This window comes from Pan troglodytes, chromosome 5 (genome assembly GCF_028858775.2).
Source record: "Pan troglodytes isolate AG18354 chromosome 5, NHGRI_mPanTro3-v2.0_pri, whole genome shotgun sequence".
NCBI classification, from domain to species: Eukaryota; Metazoa; Chordata; class Mammalia; order Primates; family Hominidae; genus Pan; species Pan troglodytes.
This window is the reverse complement of record NC_072403.2, coordinates 136,529,646-136,554,405: the sequence shown is the minus strand read 5'-3', so window position 1 is coordinate 136,554,405 and position 24,760 is coordinate 136,529,646. Positions and strand designations below refer to the sequence as shown.

General features: G+C 36.1%; 1 protein-coding gene and 1 long non-coding RNA gene across 11 annotated transcripts in view; one reads left to right on the top strand and one right to left on the bottom strand.

The window, feature by feature from the left end:
• Positions 1 to 24,760, bottom strand: part of NKAIN2 (sodium/potassium transporting ATPase interacting 2) — a 1,022,574-nt gene that overhangs the window by 150,636 nt on the left and 847,178 nt on the right. For all 6 annotated transcript variants that reach the window (XR_008548836.2, XR_008548837.1, XR_008548835.1 and 3 more), the window contains one exon: positions 16,910 to 17,110. Coding sequence is in view for 3 of the 6 variants with exons in the window: in XM_063813414.1 (XP_063669484.1) it covers positions 16,910 to 17,110 (201 nt within the window). In the remaining 3 variants the exon portion in view is untranslated. The remainder of the gene's footprint in view (positions 1 to 16,909; positions 17,111 to 24,760) is intronic.
• LOC104006968 (uncharacterized) overlaps positions 1 to 24,760 on the top strand; it is a 314,849-nt gene that overhangs the window by 287,087 nt on the left and 3,002 nt on the right. The window lies entirely within an intron of this gene.

The following is a 24,760-nucleotide window of genomic DNA, read 5'->3' as shown; positions in this document are numbered from 1 at the left end:
ACATCGATGTTTACATCTTCAACAAATACTAGCAAAACAAAAACATCTTCAACAAATACTAGCAAACTAAACTTAACAACACCTTAACAGGACCATAGGCTATAATCAAGTAGAATTTATCCCTGGGATGTAAAGATGGTTCAACATACAAAAATCAATTAATGTAACATACCACATTAACAGAATGAAGGAATTTAAAAATCTCATGATCAGATCAATGGAGGCAGAAAAAAGCATTTGACAAAATTCTCCTCTTTTTCATGATAAAAACACTCAACAAACTATGAATAGAAGGAAATTATGCCAGTAAAACAAGAACCATATACGAAAAGCTCATTCACAGCTAACCTCATGCTTAATGGTGAAAAATGGAAAGTTTTTTCTTGAAGATCAGGAACAAGGCAAGGATGCTCACTCTTGCCACTTTTATTCAACATTGTACTGGAAGTCCTCACCAAGATAAATTAGGCAAGAGAAAGAAATAAAAGGCATCCAAATCAGAAAAGAAGAAAGAATAATATCTCTGTTCTCAGATGACATAATCTGTAAAATCCATATCAAACACTAAAGGTCTCACAAAAAAACCCGTTAGAAACAAATTCACAAACATTGCAGGATATTAAAGCAACATAAAAAAATCAGTTGTATTTCTATACATTAACAGCAAATAATCTGAAAAAGAAATTAAGAAAATCTCACTTATGATCACATCTAAAAGAATAAAATACTTAAGAATAAACTTAACAAAGGATATGAAAGGCTTGTACCCTGAAAACTATAAAACATTGCTAAGTAATTAAAGAAGATATAAATAAATGGAAAGACATTCATGTTCATGGATTGAAAGAACTTACTATTCTTAAAAATGTTAATAGTACCGGAAACAATCTACAGATTCAATGAAATCTCTATCAAAAGCACAATGGCTCTTTTTTGCAGAAATAGAAAAAATATTCTAATAGTCATATGAAACCAAAAAGACCCCAACAGTCAAAACAATCTTGAGAAAGAAAAACAAAGCAGAAGCCTCACACGTCCTGACTTCAAAACATATTACAAAGCTACAATAATCAAAACAGTATGGTACTGGCATAACAACAGATACATATAGACTAATGAAACAGAGTAGAGAGCCCCAAAATAAGCCAAAGAAGCCTATGCATATACAGTCGAATGATTTTTGACAAGGTTGTCAAGACTACACAATGGTGAAATGATAGTCTCCGCAACAAATGATGTGAAGAAAAGTAAATATCCACATGCAAAAGAAAGAAACTGAACTAATATATACAAAAACCAAATCAAAATGAAGAAAGGCTTAAGCTGTAAAACTCCTAGAAGATATATAGGTGGAAAACTTCATAGCATTGGTTTTGGTAATGATTTCTTTGATAAGAAATCAAAAGCACAAGCAACCACAAAAAATAGACAAGTTAGACTTTAAAATAAAAGTTTCTGCACAGCAAAGGAAATAATCAACAGAGTGAAAAGGCAACCTAGGGAATAGTGGAAAATATTGGTAAACCATATATCTGATAATAGGTTAATATCTAAAATATATGATAAACCTCTACAATGTAATAGTGAAAAAAAAACCCAATTAAAAAATGGGCAAAGGACTTAAGTAAATATTTCTTCAAAAAAGACATTCAAATGGCAAACAGGTATATGAAAAAAGTTCAACATCACTAATCATCCGGGAAATACAAATCAAAACCACAATGAGATATCACCTCATACTTGTTAGGATGGCCATTATTAAACAACAACAACAACCACCAAACAGAAAATAACAATTGTTGGCAATGATGTGGAGAAACTGGAACTCTAGTGTACTGATGCTTGAAATGTAAAATGGTGTAACAGTATACAGTTCTCAAAAAATTAAAAGTAAAATGATCATATCATTCAACAATTTCACTTTTGGATATTTAGCCAAAGGACTGAAAATTGAATCTTGAACGAACATCTGCATTCCCATGTTCACTGCAGCACTATTCACAGTAGGCAAGATATGAAATCAACCTAAATATCTGCTGACAGGTGAATGGATAGAGAAAATGTGGTATATACATATCATGGAATGTTATTCAGCATTAAAAAGAAGAACATCCTATTATATGCAACAGTATAGATGAACTTAGAGGATATCATGCTTAATGAGACAAGCCCATCACAGAAGGACAGATACTACATGATTCCACTTAACAAGAGTTATCTAAAGTAGTCAGACTCACAGAAGCAGAGAGTATGATGGTGGATGCCAGAAGCTTGGGGAAGGGAGAAAATGAGGAGTTGCTGTTCAATGAGTGTATATTTTCAGCCATGCAAGATGTAAAGTTCTGGAGATCTGCTTTACAACAATGTGCATACAGTCAGCAGCAGTGTCTTGGACACTTAAAAATTTGTTAAGAAGGTGGATTTCAGGTCATGTGTTTTTTACAACAATTAAAAATACCAAATGAGTTAGAGAGTATTGTTATGCCTATTACAGATGAGGAAACTGAGGCTTAGAGAAGATGCCTAACCTTTGTCTCTGTATCTTTTACATACGGTTTCAATAATCTGAGATGTTGAATCCTCTTCTTTGTCAAGCCATTTTTTAACTTTATTTAATTTCAGTTATATCTATTCCTTTCCCTTATTCCACACAGCCTCATCGTCAAAGGCTTACTACTTTTTTCCAGAGAGCCCCAAAGAATATCTGATACATTATAAATACTCATGAATGATCAATCTAACTGACTTTTCTTTTTATGAAAAATAAAGATGCTCTGACTAACGGTCCTGTTTTGTTCTTTGGAATGAAAGATATTTCTCTTACTTCTTCCAAAGTTTTGACCACACAGAGTTAAAAGCACTGTCCAATAGTCATAGAGACTTGACTGATGGACAAAGATTCCAAAGCAGACACAATTTAGCAAAATCCAGTCTGAGAACTTTTTCAGTAAGTTCCTTTTAATGTTAGAAGGGTGAAAGAGATGGCAACAATTCCCACAATGGACACTCCTGTAGACAACTTTGGCAAGAATTTATTTCATGCCCAATATTCTTACAAATCATCCCCTTGATGATGACAGTGAAGGCAACTTTGCTTCCTGGCTCACAAGATTTGATTTCCTCTGTTATCTGGAGGCATCGTTGCAGACTTACAATTCTTTGATCTCACTTCTCTGAGTCCTAGAGCAATATCTGAAAGTACTATGAAATGTAATTTTCTCCCCAGACTAACAATCTAGTAAGTGGTAGAAGACTTAAGAATGGCGGATCACGAGGTCAGGAGATCGAGACCATCCTGGCTAACACGGTGAAACCCCGTCTCTACTAAAAATACAAAAAATTAGCCGGGCGTGGTAGCGGGCGCCTGTAGTCCCAGCTACTCGGGAGGCTGAGGCAGGAGAATGGCGTGAACCCGGGAGGCGGAGCTTGCAGTGAGCCGAGATCGCGCCACTGCACTCCAGCCTGGGTGACAGAGCGAGACTCCGTCTCAAAAAAAAAAAAAAAAAAAGAATGGCATTCTAGTTCACTTCATAAATATTTAGAACAGTTTCTTCTCTCTTTTTTGTTTTTTAAAATGGGCTCATTGACAGGAAAAAAAATTAAAATATTGTATAGTTCTTGGTGGCCAACCTAATATTAAAGCTAACTGCCCCATTCTGTACTTAGAATGACCTCAATTTGTAACTAACTGGATTGCCTCCAGAGTCATCTATAATTTAATTATATTTATCCCAGCTCACCTAGAACTGAAAATGTAATGGTGATTTTGGTTTGTGAGGCCAGAATCAATAGCCATTAAGAGAATGAAGAGATTTTTAAATCCAAGAAAAAACCAAGTACCTAAAATATGTCTTGCATCAGCTTCTATATACTCAGAGAGTGCAGGGATGGTGAAATTTTTATCATGAGGCTCTATATAGTTTTTATGCCTGGAAAGAAATGGATTAAGGCAAAAACAGATTGTTGATCAGAATAAGAGCTGAAGGTTCAGCTTTCAGAGTATTTTGAACTTGTGTGGCACATTTAGAGAGGCAGACAGATCCTAAGGAAGGACAGAAATAGAGGAAAGCTATAGATGAGAAGAAAATCCTGTGTAAGCCAAGTGTATGAGTTTCTCTAACCATGTCATTGGCATCATGTAAATGCCAGACATCATTTTATATACAGCTTAGATGTAGCAGATGTTGGCATTTAAGTATAGTTTGCTATGAGAGAAAATTGCCCTTGAATGGAAAAGAAAGTTTACTGGCAGAGAAAAATAATTTTCTCAGTTAATGTTATAACCTCAATAATAGAATTGTTTTCAACCAGAGGTTGTGGGGTGGGAAAGGAGGAGAGATATAATGATACCTCAATTCCAATCTAAAAAAGAGAGAAAATCAGCTTCAGTTTAAATTGTGATGTGTGGGTTGTATACATAGAACCTTCTCCTCCCTCTCTTCTCAAACCTTAAGGCTTCGTGTTAAATGGAACAAATCACATCCTTCATGGTTCTGCTCTGTTTGGTACAGCTGCTTGCTGCAGGTGGTGCCCTAAAAATATATTGTTTGTTTATTTTGCAATATAGCAGTCTGCAGAGTGGTACCTAAAAGTGCAACTGCTCCCTTCTCTTTCTATTGGTGAACCAAATGATGAAAGACTAAGACCCCTGCCAAACCTAGCGTGAAAAGGCCCAAATAACAGGCACAGGTAAAGCTTGAGGCTCAGCTTCTGATAAGTTCCATTTTCTTTGGATTCATGAAGCAAAGCTGATGGGCAGACTATTTGTCATCAGAGCTTCCCACTGGGTGCCAGTGAAACAAAGCCAGGCAACAAACCACCTTTCTTGAGAGAATTATTGTTCTTCTCTGGAGATTAACATCTGTAAGCATATGGGATATAAAAGAAAAAATCTATTATGCAACACACACACACACACACACACACACACACAAAGCAAAGATTAATCTCAGGTAAATGTTCTTGCAGATATATTTAATAGTGCTTTCAGTGATTCTTAATTTATAACTTAAATGATCAAATAATTTTTCCAGACACATGCTCATGGCACTCAGATTTAATCTCACTTATGGAGTTGTTGAACACATCACAATAATTTGTATGTGAAGATTTCTATAAACTATGTTTAAAATAATGCTATACAAAATCAAATTTTATTAATATTATTCTATAGTTTTCTCACTGAATGAATCTTTTAAAAACACTCTTGAAAATTCCAATGTTTATATGAACTCATCTGTACAGAGGGAAGAGTGATGATAATGAGTCATGCCAATCAACCTTTGGCAAGGCATTGTTTACCATAAAAATGTTACTTAACATCAACAAGATTCTGGAGAATAGGTTTTATAATCGAATGGATGAGTAACAACAGTGATTTTCTAGAAACACTTGGAAAAATATTGGCTTCTAGCAATCAAGTAACTAACATTTCTCTAAAATTTAGTTACATATTAATGCATTTGGATTATTTTGGGGTTGGTGCAAAAATAATTGTGGTTTTTGCCATTACTTTCAAATGGCAAAACTGCAATTACTTTTGCACCAACCTACATGGGAGGAGATAGAAAACAGAGTGAAGATGACAGCATGATTCCAGTCTTCAGAAATGGGGATGATGATATTTATCCTGACAGTGATGGAGAGGAGGACAGAAAGGGGAAGACTTGAGACGGGGAGCAGTACGCTCAATGTCAGGCTTGTCAGGCAGAAGGAAACAGATAAATGGAATATGGTGAGGTGGATAGAAAAAGTTGAAAAATAAATGTAATGCCAAAAAATGTGAGAAATGGAGGTGGAGAGAATGATTAGATTCTGAAAGAATGTGGGGAATCTTTTAATGAAAGAGGAGAATTTAAGAAGTCAGAAAGAGGGAAGAAGAAAAATATATGTAAGCTAGCTTCCTTTTAAGAATAGAAATATGTATTTACTGACTGCAGACTAGGCTATACCTGGTCAGAGCTCCAGATATGCTGGCCTGAGTAGAGTTCCCTACCCTGAACGTTCTCCTACCTATAATACTCCTTCCCCAAATATCCAGATGGGCCAGTCCTCACTGCAGTCAGATTTTAGCTCTAAAGTCACCTATCCAAAATGGCCTTCCCTGGCCATTCTCTTTTGGCTCTTTTTTACCTTATCCTATTTTATTCATCAGCAGAGCAGCTACCCTACTGAACATACTATAGATATTCATTTGCGTCTCCTTACAAGAATTTAATTTGCCTGACAGCAAAGACTTTGACTCACCCCTGTATGTACAGTGCTTCATACCAATGCAGGGCAGAGGCACTCAGTGAATATCTGTTGAGTGACTGAATGAATGTAAACTTGTTTCTAACTCCAAGCAGTTGAACAGTATGGAAGAATACAATGCCATTGGTTATCCTAAATCCAGACTCTAATGAAGTTTCTGCCTGTATTCCAAGACAGCAACTATGATCCATTACTCCATATACTATCCTGGTGATAAGTTGTCATGTGCACCCTATTATATTGCCACAACATATTGCCCAGAAGAAAAATCCATACTACTGCCGGGATGTGTGTCTTCCAAATCAGCCCAGATAAATGATCACAGCAACTTTTAAGCTTTTAAGGCCACAAGTTTGAACCAAAGAACATGTGAGTACCACATGGCTATGTCATATCAATTCAGATCCCAGAGTCACAATTAAAGGACAATAAAGATGTGGCCAAACACATTTTGTCATCTATTTTGGTGACTTCTTTACTATATTTTTATTATCAAGCTTCCTTTGACAACCTGTCTCTAATTTTTAAATTGTAAGCAACACAGACATTTCTGTTTGTGAAAAAAGACATTGCTGAAGAGAAATACGTGAACAATTATTGAATCACTGACATGGAAGTTTTCTGTACCTCACAGTATAATTTCAGGAAAAATTGTTTTTATGTTAACATATCGTATGGTAGGACTGAATCAACCTAAACATGGCATTAAACTAAGAAGATGGCATGAAATTAGAATGTGTATGAGTTGAAAAACTAAGACATTAAAAAATAAAATAGAACCTGCTATTATTCTCTGATGAAGAAATCAATTAGGTTATGGAACAGGGGGTAGGGAAAGTAAAGATGAATTGCTAGAAGACACTAGGTCGTGAGAGGAAAAAGGAATAGTCTCTATTTATAACGTTGTTGATGATAAGCTAATCAAACTTAAGAGGTAGAGCTATTGGAAATCAATAAAGGAGAATAGAATAACTCATAAATTTCAGGATATAAGAGGAGATAAAGAAACTCAAAATATCCTTGAAGACAGGACACTCTACTTCAGTCCATGACTCTAGAGCCATATTTGCAATTAGCACTAACCAAAATAATCACGTGACAAATAACTGCCTCCTTGAGTATAATAAAGTGTAATAGTATGAATTAAGTTAGAAGATTACACGTAGTAAACATATGTATATAAAAAGTTATGGCCTTGACTCTCAGGGCCACTGCTTGATAGGAGTCTAACAAAATGAACGGCAGTCGGGACAAGTGTCAGAGAGAAACAAATGGCAGTCAGGACAGAAGCAGCCACAATGCCATGAGGAGAGGAAAAGGCAAGAGAATAATAAGAACTAGGAATCAGATATCTTGTTATGTAGAAGAATGTGTGGGTTGGGAACAGTAGAGTTTTCTATCCTATTTATAAGATTGGTAAAAGCAAAAGGTACAGAAGGAATGTCACCAATGGCTCTTTTTTTACTGTGTAAAAATTATTTAGCTTAAGTGTGTCTGCCCATATTTTAAATTCTTTTTCCCTCAAGTATAACATACTGAACAATAAATTATCCCTCATCTTATAGCTGTCATCTTTATACCCTTCCTTTGAGAATTCCTTGCTCTTATTTGAAAACACTAACATATCCTACTATTATTGTCCTATCACCATGTTTAGAAGTTCTCATGAAGAGCAAATTGCCATCAAAGATATATTTTTAAGAAATTTGTATCATAATAATTGATCATGACTGGAAAATCATCCTAAAAGACAATAATATTATATACAGTATTATGAAGAAGGATGCTGACCTTTTATTCAAGGCCAAAAACTTGTAATGTCTTTCAAAAAATACTGTATTTTAATATATCTTCATATACTTTACTTATTTCTGAAATAACTTATAATTTAATATACTTCACTTCTTCCTGAAATAATTTTATGATTATAAAATCAAATATAAAAATGGGATCATACATTGTTTATTGCACGACACTGTATGCAAACAATTTCAACTTTTAAATCTCACATTACTAAGAAAACACAATTATTGGTGATTTTTTTTGCAACATATAATCCTTACTACTATCTTAAATGTGTTGGCATTTTTCTTCCCTGATGTTTCCAAACATTTCCTTAGAATGTGATATGCTTCAAACAGTACACATAGAAAAATATATTGCATCCTGATAATAATGGTTGATATGGGATAAAATTTGCTCCTGTGTAGGATAGTGGTGAACTACACTAAATATTATTACACTAGCTTTAAGAATCACAGTTCTATCTGGGGAGTAAGTAAATTTAGTAGGATTTAGTTAATTTTTGTATGTCACTGTGAGTTGGCCTGAAAAGCTAATGGTATTCTCAATGAGCAGTGGAAGAAACTGAGCTAAAGAGAAAATAAATAACATTACCTTTATTGTTTTCAAGGCATTTTCTTAAACATTATCTCATTTAGTTCATAATTACAAAACAGCTTGTTATACAACTGGGTATAAGATTTAAGGATTGTTGCTCCCAGACTGTGAATATTTTACCTTATATTACTAAATTTGCATATAGGGAATACCTGAGAATATTCAAAGCAAAAAAAAATCTTAAACGTAATCTGACTTTAGAGGCTGTTTAAGTTCTTGCACTTTGCTCACAGAACCACTCACCAATTTACAACTGCACTTTTCAGTAGTAAAGTGAAATAAAATTTAGAACATGATAATTGTATACTGTTGACTTTAACCAAAACTTGATTGACATTACAATCAAGGTGTTACACTCCAAAGGGGATGATATTCAAATGAATTTATTATTATTTAGAGGAATAGAGAATAGATTGGAAAGTTAAATTTGTGCCCATTTCAGAAGTAACAACAACTTACTTCTTACTATTCAGTAATAATAATATTTTTTACTATTCAGGGATGGATCCAGTCAAGGTTCTGAAATTAGTCTGTGGGACTTCGCTTATTTATACATGCTTTGCAACTCTGAGCTGTGCCCAGAAATGTCCTTTCCCTGTTCTACTTACCACCTTCATTCTCCTATTTCGGTAACATTGCCATAGGGAAAACTCTCTATTTACATTGGTATTTGCTTCTTCTTCCCATATTTTTGTGACTATTTTTATAAACTATTCTGATGTTACAGAAAAACAAACACATTTATTTTGTTTACTGGATTACTATCTTTTGACAAGCAGGTTTGTGTTTCTGGTACACAGGAGAACTAGAGTTGGAGTAGTAGGCATAATTGAAGCCATGTAACAAAGCTATTGAACCACCATGGGAACAGGGAAAGAAGCCCAGGGCTAGTCATTCTGTCTATTTTCTATTGCAGGCACAAGACAGTTTGTCCTAAAAAAACAGTTGTAGAGTCTTTGATACTGGACTAGGAAGAATCTGGAAGACTTAGTTTTCAATTCCAGATCTACACCAACTCACGATTTACTGAGAAGTACGGTACGCACAGTATAGATACACAGATTCATTATCTGATAAAAGGCTAGTTGTGTGAAAGGCTTGAGCCTGCAGTCTCAGAAAGGAAATGACTCTCAGGGCCTAAAAAGGAGTCGATGGAGCAATCAGAGCTGTGATGCCATTCTGGTATTAGAGAATCATCTTTCCTGAGTAGACACCAGGTGTTTCTGAGCAATTTAGGACATAGAAGAATCAGTAGTGAAGAGAAAGGGAAGGCACTAATATTTCTGATGAAAAATTTGAAAAGTGTACCATGTAGTCCCTACATCAAGCCTAAGGAAAACAAACTTCCATGAGTAGGTCATATCATGGTAATCCTTTAAACAACTGAATAGGAAATTCCTATTCTCAGCCAGTATAGAGAACTACTGACTTAGAGTACTGCCCCCTTCTGCTCCCATATATTTGGAAAGAATTAAACACTTGAAAACTATGTACATTTGGAATTGATGCTTGATATTTTTAAACATTATTTAAATGCCTACCTTGTTGAAGATCAGCTGACCATTATATGTGGATTTATTTCTGGACTCTATTCTGTTCCTTTGGTCTATATGTTTGTCTTTATGCCAATACCATACTGTTTCAATTACTGCAGCTTTTTTAATATTTTGAAATCAGGAAGTGTGATACTTCTAGCTTTGTTCTTTCACAAGATTGTTTTGGTTATTCTGGTGTTTTGTGGTTCCATATGAATTGTAGGATTTTTTTTTCTATTTCTATAGAAATGCTATTCAGATTTTTAATAAGCATTGCATTGAATCTGTAGATTTCTCTGGGTAGTATGGACTAGAATAATTGGCTGCAAAAGGTCTGTTTATTTTGGCACATTATCAATACTAATAGATGTTAAAGGGACCTACTACATTTTTCTTTTAAATAAATCCAATGAAATTTGAATACCACTGTGATTTGAAATTCACCTTCTTTTATTTAAAGATACACGTACACATTCTTGTTTAAAGATCAAACCTTTTTTGTAATTTCTTCTCTTTGTGAACTCCACTGCTTGTGCAGTGGAGTTTTTTAACTTGAAATTTTTATATTGATAATTCTGTCACACTTCTTTGCAGAAAATATCTATGTATCGGTATAAATTTGTATATATGTTAAATATGTATAAGCTTAAATTTGATTTTTTCCCATGTCCATAAGGCATTGTGTTGAAAATGTATTCTTGTTTATCAACACAATTATTGTTTTATAAAATTGATCAAAACAACATTATTATAAATATTGATTAAAACTACTAGGTATAAAATAAAATTTTATTTGATATGAATTTCTTTTTTTTTTTCTTTCTTTTTTTTGAGACATAGTCTTGCTGTCTCGCCCAGGCTGGAGTGAAATGGTATGATCTCAGATCACTGCAACCTCCGCCTCCCAGGTCCAAGCAATTCTCCTGCCTCAGCCTCCCGAGTAGCTGGGATTACATGGATCCACCACCATGTCCAGCAAATTTTTGTATTTTTAGTAGAGACGGGGTTTCAGCATGTTGGCCAGGCTGCTTTCAAACTCCTGACCTCAAGTGATCCACCCTCCTCGGCCTCCCAATGTGCTGGCATTATAGGCGTGAGCCAACAAGCATTAGCACTAGAATGAGACAGAATTAAGGACGATTCAATTTCTAGGTTTTTTTTCTCCTTAAGGTTTAAGCATTGAAAAATCTTGTTCTCTAAATAGAGAAGCATTGAAGGCTTTTCATTATAATGATGACACTCAACGGCAGCAACTTTTTGCATGCCACAATTTACATAATTATCTATAACAAAATTTATTTCAAATAGTCTACCAACTGACAAATCTATTAGGTCTTCCTTCAATTTTAATGAAAGCAAAGAATTGAAAATTGCCCAATTTGCAACAGTAATTTCTGGGAAGTATACCAAAAATACTACCAAGACATAACAAACAATTATTATTAATTATATTCCTACTTCTTTCTCCTATAGTCACCTAGTTCAAACTGATGTATATAATAACAGTTTGGGAAATACTGAAATGTTATTTAATTTCAATATATGTTTTTTGAAATAATATTTTCTATCTGTTTAAGAAGTCATGTGTTTTGGATATATTTTTTGTCAAACTGTGAAGCTGCAGATCTGGCTAATTTAGTTTTTGAAAAATGGCAAAATATGTAACTTTTTTTTTTTTGAGATGGAGTCTTGCTCTGTAGCCCAGGTTGGAGCGCAGTGGCATGATCTCGGCTCACTGCAACCTCTACCTCCCAGTTTCAAGCGATTCTCCTGCCTTAGCCTCCTGAGTAGCGGGGATTACAGGTGTGCACCACCACACCTGGCTATTTTTTTTTTTTTTTTTGTATTTTTAGTAGAGATGGGTTTCACCATGTTGATCAGGCTGGTCTCGAACTCCTGACCTCGTGATCCAGTGGCCTCGGCCTCCCAAACTGCTGGGATTACAGGCGTGAGCCACCACACCTGGCCAAAATCTATAACTTTTAAATGATGAAATCATTATCTACTGTGAATCAATTCAAATCAAACTATTTTTTCCTTTAAAAGACTATTTTTTAATTCAAATAAATATAACAAAGGATATTCCCATGGCCATGGCAACCACACCACTTCTGACTGCCGAGTAGCTAGTATCAGCTCATACCACTTCCCACTCATCCCTTTCAAACTACACAAGTTCACAACTTAGATTTAACATGTAAAACGTGAATGGCAATATTCTAGGTGACGTGGAAGTCAGAATTCAAATCTTAAAAATAAAATCTTTGTGAATGTTTCCAGATTAAAAGAGGCATCAAACAGCAACATGCACAATAAGGCCACTCCCATGCATACAACATACATATCAGCTACATCCAAAGAAACACCCATGTGCCATTCCCAACACAACCTCAAGTCCACTTGGATAAAGAGTTTCAAAGTTTGGAAAACTTCTTCACTAACGGTATCCTCAGTAAGTCTTAGCCAGACAAATGGCAAACATAAATTATTAACAACATAACTAAACACATCTGTGACTTTATTGACCCCAATGTCTGTATTTTATCTACATTTTTTTTCCTCCATCTGTTGAAAAATAATTTTTACCATTTCATGCACTCTACAAAGTAGAGAGTTTTCTGAATAGGGAATAGATAGATATAACCGAAGGAGAACTTGACTTTAAACTATTTTTAGCTATGAACCAGGTACCAGATATTAGAACCTTTTCTAATGTCATCCATGGCTTCCCTGCTCATTTGTACACTGTTTCTAAGTCAACACTAATGGCTGTGGGAAAACAGAAAGCTTACATATATATATATAAATTATTCTTTCTGCACATTTGTTTGTAAAACACACTCCCTATTCATTGTTTTTATCACAGGAAGTAAAGTATAATATGTGCATAATAAATGTGAGGCACATCCCTCTTCATTCCCCTCACCTGTGGCAGACATAGCTAATCAATCATGGCATCCTTTGCTGCTCAAGAACCCTGAATTTTTACACTCCGGGAATCCATTATCCATCAGCTGCTGCTGGCATTCAGGTTGAAGACTATTTCCCAACCTTGCTATGACAGCATGTTCATTGTCCCTATTTATTAGCTAAAATATCTTAGGAAGAGCTTTTAACCTATTCTGCTGCCCTCAGAGGACTGTTACACAATCAAAAGATTTAATTCATGTGAACATATTTTATAATCCATGCTCCTCCAATCACACATTGTTTGAAAGGATCCGATTAATTTTTCTGTAATGTGAACAATATCTCCCCAATTGATCTCCTCCTTGGCTCTCCCCACATACATTTATTTTATCTATTTTGAAAATGTGGATTTTTTTAATTTTTGGTTTTATTAAATCTGTGCACATCTGTATTCCTTTTGAATGTGCTATCTGATGCTAACCAGAAGAAAATATGGCTGGAGAAGGAGAAAGCTCGAAATATCACACCTGGCTCATCATTATGGTGTTCTGGCAGTCTTTTCTGCACGGCTGGAAGCTGTGTGATTAATAGACCCTCGTCCCAATTATATGGATATTATACTTGTCTTCCTTTGGCTGTAGATTGGAGATATCTTATGTATGTGTGATGCAAATGTGGGCTTTGTGAATGCTAATTTCAGAATCAGCCAGGAGTTGATTGGCAGAAAACTGAACAACAGGGTGACAGGCTTGCCAGGGTTCAGGAATCTGTGAAAGAAAGGCTGAATGAGGGTGGAGAAAAAGAGCTGGAGAGATTTGGAGTTAATCAAGAGCAGTGGCTGAGAAAGCAGCAGTTTATGAAAGCAGATCTAAGCCAGATATGCTGGAAGAGAGGGCAGTTTCAAAGACTTGGATGAAAACAGTGAGAAGAGTGAGAGTTCAGCTGACTTTACAAAACTGCATGGAGCTAAGAAGCCAAGATTATGCCTTAAACTGCATAAGCCATATTCTTTGTCTACCACATCCCCCAAATGTGCCTGTTTGCACCTCGTTTGTGCTTTGGGGAACCTTGCTGTATATTTGACTGTGACATCCTCAAGGTCAGAGGTCCTGACACCTTTGCTTCTCTAGATGCCAGAAGGAGACAAGCACTGAGGAAGTTTCCACTAGACTGATTTAATGGAACATTTGATTGTCAAGGAGATGATCTGGGTAACACAAAAGGGGAGGGACAGAGATTTAAGACACTATTTCATCAATTAATCATTACATCAGTGATCAGAATGAAGATAGGAAATTTTGTTTGCAGAGCAAGTTGTTAAAGATAAGCCTTTTTGATTTGCATTATAAAACTCGAGTTCAAATTTGCTAAGTTTTCTGTATAGCAGACACATTCAACCCAAAGCTGGCTAGATAAGAGCAAGCTCAAAAGCAGAAAATGTGTTGAAATTTCTCCAAGTAATGCCGTGGCTGTGCCATTGCTAACTCTGGTGTTCCACAGTCAACACTGCAAAAGTAGTACACCCCTGGAAAGAACAGGTGGAAAAGGTAGAGGTGAAGATGTCACATCCTAGGATGGTTTACTCAAACTGTTCCTTCACTCCACTGGGGGGAATGCAGACAGGAGAAACAAGAGCCAGTAGCATGAAATATTGGTCACATCTGTTCTTAGCAATAACCCATCCATCTTCTTTGCACTCTAGCCACCTTGCTGTTACAGATGGTTTTTACTTAAGGAAAATTATCTTTTCTTTGGGTATGTATGTCAACTTCAACATATGCCCCCACGTCCAAATGTATTTTTTTAGCACATTCCCTATGTGTCAGCATTTTATGTGGCATTTAATAAATCTGTGAATCTATCTTACACACACATACACACATAAACTAATTCAAATAACTCTATAAATAGTCATATATAAATATCCATGCACATAAACTGTATCTTCACTTCATCCTTAAAACATAGGTGGAAATTTTCCAAAATTTTGTGGGTACAGTAAAGATAGGCAGTTCTACAGAAGGAATATTTTGTTTAAAACCTCCTTTTAATACATATATAAAGATATTTTATCTGACCCCAAATCACAGAAATATTTCACTTTTCTCATGTGATAATGATTACTTGATTTAAATGGATTTTAAAGAATGAAATGGCTACTTCCATCCTGTCAAGTCTAACTTATTTTTACTTCAGGATAAGCAAAGTAAGCACTTTTAGATTTAAAACTATTACAGAAGAGTTTGTTAATTGGAAGGAATGTCTATGGTTGAACATATTCAAGGGATATTACTTAGTGTTTTAGCAAAGAACATAATTCAAATGTTCTGGACATCATTTATGCTGATTTCCAAATAAACAGCCCTTCCTCTTTACTGTCCATTCTGTGATTGGATGGGACTGTGTGACCAATTCCGCACAATGAACTGTGAACAATGAGCCTTCCTCCCAAGCAGAAGCATGTGTGTGCCCATGTAGACCCTCCACAGCTATTATTACTTTCTGGCAGAGCAACCCATGATGATGGAGATACTGGCTACTCAACTAGTCTTGTTTCCTTACTGAGAGTGATCAGTGGAGCCTCCTGCTGACACACAAGAAGAAACCTTTATGACTTTTATTTACAGAGAATTTGGAAGTGTTTACTAACATAGCATACTTAGCTTCCTTAGTCTATCACAACACACACACACACACACACACATAAACACACACATTCCACTAAAAATATAACAAGGATATATTAGTTATATCATCTAACACTCACACACTCACATAGTTTTTTTTAATTCCAGAAGAATTTTATGTTTCTCTGAATTGTATGCCACTCTACCCAGAAATGATTATTTATTGTTATCCAAGAACTGTGAGTCAATATCATTTCCAAAATAATTAACTAAAGAGGTAAAAAGCAGATTCTGCTTGCATCATTTGTTGCTAACAATTTTAATACTATGCACATCAATTGCACATCCACATAGAATCTAAGAAAAATCTATGCAGCTCTGCATTTAAGATCTGTAATGAATAAATGGATTCATGTGTCATAAAGTTGCCTTAACTTTATAAATCTCAAGATATTATGCAGTTGGCCTTCTTGAGAAAGAGGTGTTTTAATTTATCTCTTTGTCATAGTAATACAATGTTAAATCGTGTATTTTATATAAAATAGGCATATGTTGTACACATATGTTATTTGTAAGTGCTACTGCCTCCTGGTAGAAGGAGGTTTTTTTTTTATTGTTACAGTACTATGAAAAATGGGGGCAGGAATGTCTTAGAATTAGAATCTATAGAAAATGTGATTTTTTTCTGGAAAAAAAGTGGGAGATTAAAGGTGATGGATGGTGCCTGGGAGAAATCTAGGAAGGAAGAAGGAGATAGGGCAAATGAAAAGGAGAAATCCCAGGGCTGGCAGCACAGCCAAAAGAAGCACTAAAAGAGAAAACACTTATCGAAATCTTATAATTTTGAGTATCGTAGAACGTTATGAAAAAAATCTCTGATCATCCCTTCAGAATCCTTGGAAAAGTCTACCAAAAGTCACGTAATCACATCTTGACTGATTGGATTTCCTATGTAAAATGCTGATGATAACAAAGGGTATTTACTAATTGTCGAAGAAAATCAGCACACTAAGTCCAGAGGATGGTTTGGTTTAACCTGAGGATTTCCTGTTAAAAGTCGCATTAATGAGGAAAAAGCAAAAAGGCCACACTTTACCCACAGATTCCATTTGTGTGCACTGAGTTCGCACAGAAATAAAACAACCCCAGAGGCATTAGAAGGAGCGGTTGGCTGTCAACACTTACTGCGAGGACAATCTGGAGGGAACTATGAGCCACTTCTATGTACTGGTACTCCAGCAAACACCCTGAGACCGTGATGTAGCGATGGTCTTCTGGGGCCCAGTCTGGGGCGGGTGTCACTGACGTCACCGTACATCCTGGTCCATTCTCCATCCACCAAGATCGGTGCATTGATATATTAAAAGTCAGGATAAGGTCTGTTTCCTGCAAGAAGGCAATTTACAAGGATGAGAATTACTTTATAAATGTTAGTCAGCTTACTTGGGACTGACTTGCTTTGACTTTACCATTTGGAAATGTGGGTTTGTTTGTTGTTTTTTTTCCTACCCCATGCTGTATTTTACAGGAAGCGAGGACACAGCTAAATTAATTATGCATCTATGGATTCATCCTACTTATGAAGGTTTTTCCTGACTATAATAATATAGATCAAATTATTTTATTGGAGAAATTCCTAGTGATTTATATTATTAATGATTTATATTCATTGTAACACTGAAGAGTCTTTACCTTTCAAGGGTCTTTCCCATTACAAAGGGAAGGATTTAAACTTTTATCAAGTGAAGTTCATGCTATTCTAAATCTGCTTTATTTTTTTCTCTCAAAATGTTTACTTTTCACACATTTTAAATCTTAAAGCTATACTTCAATTCTGCAACATTTAACATAATATTGTGGCTAATGCTTGAATTTGTAAGACCCTTACTTAAGAAAACATAATATTACTTGCTTCCCCCTCTTCCTATTATTTGGGCAAATCAGTGTCTCTTCAATCTTATCACTTCTTGTGAAATTGGTCATAATGTTTCTTAAGAATTAAGAAGTAAATATTTTTTAGGAAATATTATTATCAAATTCTTGTAGGGTGGAGATAAAAAATCAACTATTTAGATGAAGTTCACCATGTTAGGTGATACACAGCTGTAAATGGAATAAAAGTAGAATTTTGCACTCAGAGAGCTTGCAATCACCTATGCCAACTTGGAGCTATCAATGGCACATGGGCAAATGTTGTCTTCCAGGGAAAGAACGGCTAAAGGAAATGCATCAAAAGCATTTTATTATTCAGCAAGTCATGAAGGAAGATAAGTTCTAAGAAAAAAAGGTCAGGTATGGGAAATTGCACTCTATCAGTTTCAGTGATAGTTACGGCCACAAGATAATAGGTGCCAACTACTCACTCCAAAGTGAGGTTCTGATGGACTAGGCAGACCCTGTATAGATAATGTCTTAAGTCATCGTTTGTGACGTGGAGCCACACACTCACATTGAACATATGGAAAGGTTGAGTTGAAATGGCCAGGGAATTTGGAGATTGCAAGTAGAACTTCTTTGGAAAAAGGTGTGCTATGAGTGTCATCATCTCCATGGTGGTGGTTGGGTGGGGTGGGGGTGATCTCTTTTTTTTACAAGCCTGTTGAGAAAAGCTTCAAAGTATCTTTGGAACCTAGGAAACACAGCAGCTAGTGTCTGACTCAGGCCTGATATATCTCAAAATAGAGTCTGTGGCTAGAGCTACCTGAGAAATGGTCAAACAAAAATTAGGCAGTATGAGAAAGGAAAGTGCACTGCTACATATCATGGATCTAAAGTAATGATCCCTGGTAGCAGATGTGGGCTGTCATGAGAGAGAGCTAACGTGGGATTTCTTCCAAGGAATTCTAAGAAGACCGGCGGGTAGGGGGGTAATGGCTGAATCTTTACCATCACCTATTCTTAGGGCATGAGGGAGGGAGTGTTAAAATATAGTAAGTATGGAAGAGACACCAACTAAATCATGTACCTACAGATGAGATATTTAATGCAATGCAGGGTCTCTGAAAACCCCAGAAAAGTGTCTTGAGACACTTTTCAATCTCATTAGCCACCAAATTCTGTTAGTCTAGATATCTCTCCTGCTCCCTTATCTCCTCTCCATTGCTATACTCCAAGCATAGTGGGGTCTGAGATCTCAGATAATAGTTGTGAGATAGGGATGGGGTTAGTTAGTAAAGATCGAAGTGAAACATGAAGTATACTACTTTCCCTACAGGAAGGAAGAAGTTTAATTTTGAATACAATTTGGATTTTTTATTATAATGTCAGACATTAATTTCTGACCACAGACTTCTTTGGAAACTATAGTGACTTTGGATAACTTGTTATTTTCTGGAAGTAACCACAAAAGTAGGAGATCTGCTATTTATTTTATCCAATGGTAGCAGAAGAATCAGGTCCATGGGGAGCCCTGTGGGGGGAAATCATGAGAAAGGAATGTTTTTTATGTTATTTTTCTCAAAATCATGATCATTTAATGTTTGGTTACCAAAGCAAACTGGATAAATCCCCAGGGCCTAAGAGAAAAGAGAAAACCATTCAAAAGGGCAACCAACAAGAGACTAAGCCATGAGGGCAGCCAGGCTTGGACAGCCCAGCAAGAACACAATCCAGTTCCCTAATCCCTGGTGATATCTAATATCCATAGCTCAAGGTCTCGGTAAACCTCCCTCTCTCACAGGAAGTCAAGACCAACCACAAGGTTCCATTTGAAACAATGGTAAGGAGGATTTTCTGAGACTTAGAACTTGGTTATTTGCATTATTGCTTCTCATCGGTTGAAGCAAAATTTATTTATCATACAAAGCAAGATGATTCAATAATCAACTATGCATGAGTTTATTAGGGGTAATCATAATTGCAAACAGGGACTAGAGCCCAAAGCAGTGACAGTGAAAACATGCTTGTGAGCTGTTAGACATAGAAGTGGTTCAAATAGGTAACTATCCCATTATGCCCGGGACTGTCATGAATTTTGCAATGTAAGTCCCTTGTCCTTGGAAGCCCCTTAGTCCCAAGCACACCAGGACAGTTAGTCACCATAGCTACAGAGACAAGTTTTTAAAAAGCATTGATGTTAGTTGAGTTTGTTGGCCACTAGAGCTATGGTAATCAGAAGTGATCATTTATTTACTAATTATTTATATCCTAACTACTGCCAAAAAAAAGAGTCTTGTCATAATAAAGCAAACATATACCATTAAAACAAGGGTAAAAAATAAGAACCAAAAAAATGGAGATGATAGCTAGTGAGCCAGGAAACCAAGACATGAGTAAGTGCCTCACTTGGATACTCAATGCAGAACTGACTTGTTGGTAATAATGGAGACACAATGGGAACACAGCTATCATTATCTAAAAGAATGAAGAATACCATGGCCCCAAGAAAGACAATCTCTTCTTTCCTAATACTAATTTCTTAAGAGGAATTAACAATTATATAAATATTTCATATAAAATATTTATAATATATTGGATGGTATCGTTAATTGATTTTTCTTCCATAATTTCAAGAATACTGGCAGCGAATTATGCTGGATTTAACAGACATCTGAGCCATCTTTAGCTCCTCTTTCTAATACAGTAACTATATTAGTTTGCTAGGGCTGCCATAACAAACTACCACAAATAGGGTGGCTTAAGAACAAACTTATTTTCTCACAGTTCTAGAGGCCAAAATTCTAAGATCCTGGTGTAAGTAAGGTTCTTTCAAGGGGCTTTCTGTGAAGAAGAATCCATTGCATGCCTCTGAGGGTGTGCTGGTAATATTTGGCATTCTGTGGCTTGTAGAACCATCACCCTAATCTCTGCCTTCATTTCACATGGCAACTTCCCCGGGTGCCAAGCTGTATCCAAATTTCCTTTTTTAAAATACGAGGCCTCCAGTTGTATTGGCCTAGAGCCCACTCTAATGACCTCATTAAGTAGTCACATCTGAAATGATCCTTTTTCCACATGAAGTCACATTCTGAGGTACCGGGGGTTAGGCCATAAACATAAGTTTAGGGGAGCAGGCACAATCCAAATGATAACACCGAACTCTAATTTCTCTCTCTCTTTTTTATTTTATTTTTCATTTCTCCAGAGGGTCAGTTCTAATTTTTCTCTTTTTTTAAATTTATTTACTTTTTTGGTATTTTCTCTTTTAACTTACGTTTGAGATTTCTAAAGGTCATTTGAACCTATTGTCTGGATGACAAGTAAAATATTTTATTACTTCATACATTTATTTATATGCTTTCTACATTATTTATTACTTAGAAAATCAATTAACTACATATATTTTTAATAATTACATTTACCATAAAGCTATAGCCAAAAATAGCATTTCTTGTCCACAGTTCTTTCCATTTCATAGTACCCTATTGAAAGGCAACCACTTTCATTTTTTATAACTGTTTCTTTAAGTATTTACTTTTGTTTTGTAAATATCACGCTCATGTTGACATTATTCATTTATCATTTAAGTATTATCTCCTATTTCTAATATGAAATGTATGAAGTAACATTTTTAGAAATATTCCCTTTCTATTCCTCACCATTCTGTATAATTTTCTTTAAAATTTGGTTGTATGAATATTACAAAATTTGCATTTCCCTGATGACATATGATGTTGAGACTATTTTCATATACTTATTTGCCATCTGTTTATCTTCTACAGTGAGATGTCTGCTAAGATCTTTGGCCCATTTTTAAATTGGGTTGTTTGCTTTTTATCATTGAGTTTTAAGAGTTCTTTGCCTATTTTAGACTCAAAAATATAAAAATTATATTGTTAAAATATAGATTAAAATACCATATATGGTAGTCTTTTATCATATATGTCTTTTGCAATATTTTCTACCAGTCTATGGCTTGTCTTTTCATTCTTTTGATAACACTTTCAGAAAGAAGTTTTTAAATTTTAACTAAGGACAGCTTGTTAATGCTTTTTTTCATGGATCATGCCTTTGGTGTCATATTTTAAAAGTCATTGCCAAATCCAAGTTCATCTGGATTTTCTCCTGTGTCATTTTCTAGGAATTTTACAGTTTTGCATTTTACATTTAGGTCTTTGACCCATTTTGAGTTAATTTTTGTCAAGGACACAAGGTTTGTGTCTAGTTTTTTTTTTTTTTTTTTTTTTTTTTTGCATGTGGATGTGCAATTATTCCAGCACCATTTATTGAAAGGACTGTCTTCCCCTTTGCATTGCCTTTCCTCTCTTGCAAAAAACAGTTGACTATATTTGTGTGGGTGGACTTCTAGGTTCTCTATTCTGTTCCATTGATCTATACGTCTCTTCTTTTGCCAATACCACACTGTTTTAATTACTGTAACTTTATATTAACTCCTGAGGTTAGGTGTTATTGGTCCTCAAATTTTATCGTTTTCCTTCAATATAGTTTCGTCTATTCTGGGTATTTCACCTCTCTATATATACTTTAGAATCAGTTTGCCAACATCCATAAAATTACTTGCTGGAACTTTGGGATTGTGATGAATCTATCGATCAAGCTGGGATTAACTGAAATCTTGAAAATCTTGAGTCTTTCTATCCATAAACATTGAATTTCACACGATTATTTATTTGATTCCTTTTAAAAGAAGTTTGCAATTTTCCTCATATAGATCTTGCACATATTTTGCTAGATTTTGCTGTAGTTTGAATGTATCCCCCAAAATTGTGTGTAGGAAACATCCCTCAAAGCAATAGTGTTGGGAAGTGAAGCCTAATGAGACATGATTAGGTCATGAGGACTCCATGCTCACCAATGGACTAATGCTGCTATGACTGGAGTGTGTGGGGCTTCATTATCATGCAAGTGGGTTTGTTATAAAAGAGTGAGCCTGGCCTTTTCTTCACTTCCTCTCTTGCACTCTCTGTGCCCTTCTACCTGGTGATGCCTTCTGCCATATTATAACACAACAAGAAGGACTTTGATGGATGCCGGCCCCTTGATTTTAGAGTGCCCAGCCTCCAGAATTGTGAGAAAATAAATTCTTGTTTATTGTAAATTACCCAGTCTGGGGTGTTTTGTCATAGTAGCCCAAAACAAACTAAGATAGAAAACTGGTACCAGAGGAATTGAGTGGTACTATAACGAATACCCGAAAATGTGGAAACGATTGAGAGCTAGGTAATGAGTAGAGGCTGAAACAGTTTTGAAATGAATGCTAGAAAAAGCTTGTATTGCTATAAATGGAGGATTACAGATGATTCTGGTGAAAACTCAGAAGAAGGAGAGCTACAGGGAAAGTCTGAAACTTCATATAGATTACTTAAGTGGTTATGATAGGAATGCTGGTAGAAATATGGGCAGTAGAGGCCATTCTGATGAGGTCTCAGATGGAGATGGGAAACATCTTATTGGAAACTGGAGTAAAGGCCATCCTTGATATAAAGTGGTAGAGAACTTTGCTGAATTGTATCCATGCCCCAGGGCTTTATGGAAGACGGAATTTAAGAGTGATGATCCAGGATATCTGGCAGAAGAAATTTCTAAGCAAAATATTACAGGAGTTGTGTGGCTTCTTTTAACTTCATACAGTAAAATCCAAGAAGAAATAAATTATTTAAAGACAAAACTAGATTTAAATAAAATGATTTAAAGGGAAACACACTTAGGGATTTAAAGGAGTTTCAGCCTTGACCATATGGTACAGAATAAAAGACCTTTTTTAGGAAAGAAATCCAAGGGTATGGCCAAGTACACATTTGATAAGGAGATCAGAATGGCTAGAAGAAAGACAGGTGTTATTCATCAAGATAATGGAAAATGATTCTGAAGGCATTTCTGTGATCTTTGAGACTTTCCCTCTTATCATAGACCCAGAGCTGTAGGAGGGCAGAATGATTTTGGGAGACAGGTCTAGGATGCCCTCCACAAGCTCCTTGACTAGGGCCACTTTGGGCCTCTGTTCCCTGTCTTTATAACTCTGTTCCCCACATTCAAGAAGCTTGTCTCCTTGTCTCCCACAGCTGTGGCTTAAGCAGCCTCAAGTACAGCTCGGGCCACTGTTCCTGAGGGCTCAAGCAGTAAGCCTTGAGGCATTTATGTGGTGCTGACTCTGCAGATGTGCCAAGTTCATGAGCTATGGAGTTATGGCAGCATCCACTAATCAAAGAATATATTAGGCAGCCTGGGGCCCAGGCAGAAACCTGCTTCAGAGCAGAGTCACTAAGCAATGATTAGTGGAATACAGGTAGTGAGGCTACTGCAGAGAGTCCTCCCTAGGGCAAGGCCTGATGGAGCCACAGTAGTGGGGCCATCCCCAAGACCTCAGAACTGCAGAGCTACCAGTCTGCAACAACCACCCGGAGAGTTGTAGTCATGACACCCTATCCTGTGGGAGCTGCTATACAGGCTGAGCCCAGCAAAGCAATAGAGGTGGGGCTGCCTAAAGCCTTGGGGGCTTAACTCCTACCTCAGTGTACTAAAAAGGCGGGACATAGGGTCAAAACAGAGATTATTCTCCAGCTTTAAGATTTAATGTTGTTTGCCCTATTGGGTTTTGGACTTTATTGAGACAAGTCACCCCTCTTTTCTTACCTATTTCGCCCTTTTGGAATGGGAATGTCTACCTTATGTCTGTCCCACCATTGTATTTTGGAAATACATAACTTGTTTTGATTTCATAGGCTCAAGCTAGAGGGAATTTGCCTCAGGAAGAATTGTGCTTTGAGTCTCATCCATATCTGATTTACATGAATCTCTCGACTTTGGACTTTTGAGTTGGTGCTAGAACAAGTTAAGACATTGGTGTTATTGAAATCAAATGAATATATTTTGCATGTGAGGTGAACATAGATTCTGGCGGGCCAGAAGTGCTATGGTTTGAGTATGTCACCCCAAAAGCATGTGAATTTAATACCCAGTGCAACAGTGTTGGGAGGTGGGGCATAACAAGAGGTGATTAGGCCATGAGTTGCTCCACTGTCATGAATGAGCTAATGTTGCCACCATGGGAGTGGGTTTGCTACAGAAGGGTGAGTTTGGCCTTCTTTTTGTTCTCTTTCCCCTCATATATCTCCCTGTCTTTTTGCCTTTCTGCCA